The sequence below is a fragment of the Taurulus bubalis genome (assembly GCF_910589615.1).
Source record: "Taurulus bubalis genome assembly, chromosome: 9".
In the NCBI taxonomy this organism is placed as follows: Eukaryota; Metazoa; Chordata; class Actinopteri; order Perciformes; family Cottidae; genus Taurulus; species Taurulus bubalis.
In genome coordinates, this window is record NC_136597.1 from 5,885,609 (window position 1) to 5,891,608 (window position 6,000).

Here is a 6,000-nt window from a genome sequence, read left to right on the forward strand (position 1 = left end):
TGGATTTAAAGGATTTAAAGCTGTGGAATAATCACGGCAAAATCAATTCACTCCACTGAATTAGTGGATCCAACTCTAAAAAGGATATATTCTCACAGTTGACCAATAGCGAGCCGTCTGGACAGGAGGGGACCCAGAGCCGGGGAGTCCACAATGGAGGACGCTGTCGTAGTTTATTAGCACCGTTACATTTTGATTTAACCGCCTCTCTCGGAGTAAAAACTGTTCCACAAAGGAGGAACCATTCGAAAGCTGTTTTGAATGAACTGTGTGATCGTTTGTCCCGTGATATAATCTGATCCGTTAGTTTGCCAATGACTAGTTAGCTGGCGTGTTGGATCACAGAGCTTTATTCCCCCTCTTCAATAACTTTGCATCGAACGACATGGCTTACAATAGTGACCCAAAGGGCATGGGAAAGTAGAGGAGTGAGAGGAAATAGAGAGACGCTCTGAGCACTATTGCTTGAGTTGAGTCCCGGGCAGCGCTCTGCACTTAGTGTTCTGTGTCTTGTTTGGGGAGCCTTCTCCCTCGCTTTGTGATGCGAATGTATGATCTGATACAGTATTTGCAGGGTGTGGAAAAATAAAAAAACACGAGCGCTAAGTTGGAGCGGCTCCAGAGGAACATGGTGATGACGTTTTGGTGTGTAGGCTGCTGCCTCAAGGCTCCTCTGTAGCGAACAGCTGGTCAGCAGGGCAAACTGGCTTTTTTGTGCATGCCTGTGCGTGACTGTGTGTGTGTGTGTGTGTGTGTGTGTAGGCGAGTGCCTCGGGTTGTAGCTAGCTGTCGGTCAGCAGGGCATGTGGCTCCGATGCGAAATTGCCAACGGTTACTATGGCAACGGGAAGGGAAACAAAAGCTTAGTGCTACTGGAGTGAGGGAATGATGGAGGAGGCGAAATGAGGCCCTCTGATATTATCCACAGCTCGCTCTTTCTCTCACACCTCGGTTTTCTCACATCCTCCAATCACCTGTTCGCTTTGTCTTCTCTCTCCTCCTTTTTCCGATTGTCTCTCTCTCACTCTCATTTCTTTCACCAGTCATCCTCCTCTTTGTCTCTCTCCGTCTCACTATCTGTCTATCTTCATCTGTCGTCTTCTGAGATAGAGGTGTGAGAAGCAGCTGGGCCCATCCAGGGTAAATGAGAGAGTGAGAGAGAGAGAGAAAAGTGTTGGAGCGAGGTGTGAGAGAGAGATGGAGATGAGAAAAGGAGGGAAACAGAGGGTGAGGGGAAAATTAGCGTTATTAATCGAGGTTTGAGAAAGAGAAGAGGAAGATAGAGATGGAAGAAGAAGTGAGACTGAACAAGAGGAGGATGACGTGAAGAGGTGACTGACGGAAACCACGATGGGAGATTATGATAAGAGCGAAAGCTGGTGTTTAAAGAACATGATATGCCTCCAGAAATATGGATCTGTAAAGAAGGTGGCGCCCCGTTTGCCGACTGCTTTGGCTATTCCTTCCTTTTCCTTTTTCTCTCTCTCTGAACTATAAATCCCCATACTAATCTCAACACGTGTTATGGAAGCAGATAAACGCCTTTAACACTGAAAGTGAGAACTCACATTCAGTGTGATGTTTTACCACCTACAGTAGGGATGCTAAACCCAGTGGGGTTTAAAGTCAGATCTTTAGCGGTGCCTTATGTAGACTTGTAAAGACATTCGCTGGATCCCTTTTCGTGATACTGAACCGTGTTTTAAATCTCTGCTTTATTATACACATTTAAATGGAGCATCTAAGGGAGGTTAGCTGAATGACGAGGTCCTTTGTGAGGTTACTGTAGGTGTTTAGGAATTTAACGTCGACTGTGGCTCAGTGGTGAACCGGTTCGTCCTTCAATCAGAGGATCGGCCGTTCGATCCCCGGCTCCGCTAGCCCATGTCGATGTGTCCTTGAGCAAGACACTTAACCCTAAATTGCTCCCGTAGCTGCGCCTACGGTGTATGAATTGATAGTCCTGATGTGGCACCTTGCATGGTAGCTCCTCTCATCAGTGTGTGAATGGTGTCATTTAGTGTTAAAGCACTTTGAGTGATCGGAAGACTATGAGAAGCGCTGTACAAGTACGGGTCCATTTACCGTTTAACGGATCAATTCAAACGTCATATACATCAATAATGGTGAACCGTGGTCCATTCAAGCTGCTAATCAAAATGTTCATGCCAACAATGGATCAGATCACTATGTGTAAAGGTAAGGTCTATGTAGTATTGTATCATCTTTCAGATCTTTGTTTTGGTTTTAGACACCCAACCTTACTGTTCTGGTTCACTCCCACCAGTCTCATTGACCTCATTTTCAGCAGCAAGCAGCTCTTTTCAATGAAAAAAAAGCTCAGATAAATCCTCTGTGCTGTCCACCAAACACACAAAGTTAGTAGCTGGAGAGACAGGATGTGCTCGATGTGCAAACAAGTAACGGTTTATAGTGTTAAGGTGTCTTAAGAACCTGCTGTGGAAACACGGTAACTGCTTTCTTTTTTTTGGAATTATGTGTTTTTTTTGGTGTTGCAAGTTTGTCCAAGTAATTCCTTTTTGACAGCAGCTTCTCTGATGTGTGAGTCTTTGAAACCAGTTTTGCTCGTCTTATTGATTCAACGTCTTCGCATTGAGCGGTTTGACTGTGATGTCTCTTCTCTGTCTATTAAATACCAGAAAGAACACAAACTAAACTCAACCATTCATACCGGTCATTACATTTTTTATTATCCCACACGGATGTACACACTCAGCTCTAAACCACACAGACACACGCCTTAACAAGTTTCAGATAGTTTTGAGCAGTCGTATTCCTCAGGTCCTTGGGAAGTAAAAACACCAGCTAACCCCAGCTAAGGAATTGGGAATTTTCACAATAGCAAAGTGGACACAATGTGGGATGTTATTGAAGCTTGTGTGATTTATTCTTCATGTTTCACGACAGCCTTGTTATCCTCACCCTGCAGTAACGTACTAGTTAACTACCTACTTAGTAAGCTAGTGTTGCATGCAGCTGTTCATATTGTTACTATTCCACCATTTGTATCTGAGAGGAAACAGATTCAATTGCCTCTTGTTTTGGCTTCTATTTGTTGTCTCATTTCTGCAATAGTGAACATGAAACAGATTCAAACAAAAGAAGTGCCGCAAGGGTTTGATTCATTTCCATAGTCCGGTGAGCCAGGTTCAAATCCACAGTGACACGCATATGAGACATGCACTTCAGCCTGCCGGGCTGCCATGATGACCCACCAATATCAGGTTTTAAGCCACAAAGTGCAGGCGTACTCTCTGCTCTCTTCTCATGCGTCAGACAGATGGATAAGGGCTGTTAGCACTGTTAGCACTGGAGGTAAAACCCGTTTCCTTGTGGGTCTAAACGCCTGCCTCTCCTTCGTTCTTTTGTAAGAAAAATCCCTAGTCAGAGAAACGTGAGATATTTTCAGAGGTACATTTTTATCGAGGTACCTTATGTCTATACAGTTATTTGCTTCTACCGCTTGCTCAAATTGAAAACACTGATAAATGATCATATCAAATAACAGTGGATATTTTCAGCTGCCTCGGGACAGATTCATAGGACAAAATTATATATATGTTCCACTGTGAGCGAGTGAAATAGTGGAGCTGCACGGTTGAAGAAAATGAGAAAATAATATGTGAAAAAGAAGATGAATGGCAGAGGAGAGCATCTACAAAGTTAGCAGCAATCGTTACTTTCCCTCTTGGGACCATGAATGTTTGCTCAACATGTCACAGCAAAGCAGTAGTTGTTGAGATGTTTTGGTCAGGACCAAAGTGGTGGGTCGAGCAACATTACCATCATTGGTGTCACCAACTAAAGAAGTAGCACTTTATTTGGTGTGAACTTGTTCAAAATAGCTTACTTAAATGTAGCAATGCTAACCCCCAAGCATTAAAACGCCACATCAGCCAACACTGTACTATTCAATGACAACAAACAAAGCAAAGTGCTTGTTAATCAGCTGGACAGTTTAGTGTTGACATTGCATGGCCACCATCTCCGATTCATCAGTCCAATGACCATTCAAAAGTGCTTTTTAAATTCACTTAAGTTCAGAAGTGGTGACAGGCTAGACGTATACTGACCTTGTCTAATGGTGGATAAACACACTAAGCAGTGTGTTCAGGGTGAGTCAGACTGGAGAGTAGCTCAGCCAGTGAGTATTAGTCATCCAACCACCTGGTTGAGAGGACCCAGAGCAAATAACATGACTCTCACAGTGCTCTTCCAGACTCCCACTCACTGTGATCGTCTGTGTGCTGTCCGGCTTATTTTTTGGGGGGCATCAGAATTCATCACTTGTCTGTATATCAAAGCTGGATCCACCTGGGGAAAGTAGTTGAGGATGTGGAAAATGGAATTTAGAGTTAAAACATTAACAATTTATAATAATCTTTTTTTTATTTTTTACATCCAATTACTCTCTAAGAGTGTTTTGGTCTCATTTTTATTTTGTATTATTGTTCTTTTGTATTAATATTGTTAGGATATTGCATTTACTTGACTTTGACCTCTTGGCACTTTTTTATACAGTCATGATGTAACTGTATAACTATTAAGGACAGTTATTTATTCATTTCATCACTTGTTGCTCTTGTATTTCATTACTGGTTATAAGATGGAGGAGGCAGTCCAGGCAGCCAGAGACTAAAGTGTGTTCATCCTCAACTCATTTTGGTAAAGAAATGACTGTATGCTGATATTTAAAGGCATCAGAGACAAACCTGCATTGGATGATGTTACTCTGTTTTCTATTTCAACATAGTATATCATAAATATCATCACAACCCAGATGTGACTTATGGTTCACTACTGTGCATGTAAACTATTTCATATAAACTTGCCAGATTCCAGGTTGATGTTAAAAGTTAAAACGTTAACTGACCCTTATTGGTTCCTTTTCAGTGATGACCACCACAATCCACTCAAGTTCATGTGTTTGATTTATTTGTTGTTGAAAAGGTTTTTCTCCTTGTTTCTTGTATTTTAGCTCAGTCGCACTGAAACAGCTGTGAACAACTTGAACCCAGTGTTTGGGGTGAAGTTTCAAGTGGACTACCACTTTGAGGAGATCCAGAAGCTTCGCTTCGCCATTTTCGATGAAGACAAGTGTGCCACGCAGCTCTACGAACATGACTTCCTGGGAGAGTTCATTTGCACACTGGGAGTGGTATGGAAGGATTTCTCCTTTCCCATATTTCTTTAGTTTTGTGTTTCGTCTTACTGTAATTGATTCCTGTGTGTCTCTCACTAATTGTCCATTAGATTGTGTCCAATAAGAAACTTCACAGACCGTTGATCTTAGCCAATGGGAAGCCAGCTGGCAAAGGATCCATTACGGTGAGAATAATACTGCCGCTCTCTCTGTATCTTTAACTTTCTGTTTGTCTCTTCATCACACAAACACACTGAATTGTATTATCAAAGGTTGTTGGTCATGTGGATGCAGTCGCTGATGCTCACTACAATGCAGTGGTTCTCAAACTGTGGGGCGCACCCCTCTAGTGGGGCGAGGAGGCATTACAGGTGGGGCGCGGGGGGAAATGCAGAATTTCTTATTGAGAACATCGCATATTACAAAAGTACATGGACATAAAATGTAATGAATAAATACATGGCGAAAAGCCTGTACTTTTGTGGAAATGTTTACGTTACGCCGTTAACAGGTAATGCTTGCGTGACTCGCCGATTCTTAGGGCTTTTCTGCTGCTGCGTCTCTCAAAACAAAATATAGATTTGAGCTCAACATTGAGCATGACTTGAGAGTGGCCATATCAAGCCTGCAACCCCGTTTTAAAAAGATTTATAGAGAAAAGCAGGCTAATTGCAGCCACTAATACTGATACAACTTGATCGCTGACACATATCTACACTCATTTTGTTTTGTTTTGCACAGAATGCACAGAATTGTTATTATCTTGAAAAGATATTCAGTGCAAAACATGTTAATTGCAGTCACAATAAGCTATTTTTTGCCAAATATTAGTTATT

The 6,000-nt window shown here is 42.2% G+C and overlaps 1 protein-coding gene across 1 annotated transcript in view; it reads left to right on the plus strand.

The window, feature by feature from the left end:
* cpne2 (copine II) overlaps positions 1–6,000 on the plus strand; it is a gene marked incomplete at its 3' end in the record, with an annotated part of 39,359 nt that overhangs the window by 4,259 nt on the left and 29,100 nt on the right. The window contains exons 3-4 of the mRNA XM_079223760.1: positions 5,000–5,179; positions 5,275–5,349. Coding sequence (XP_079079886.1) covers positions 5,000–5,179; positions 5,275–5,349 — 255 coding nt within the window. The remainder of the gene's footprint in view (positions 1–4,999; positions 5,180–5,274; positions 5,350–6,000) is intronic.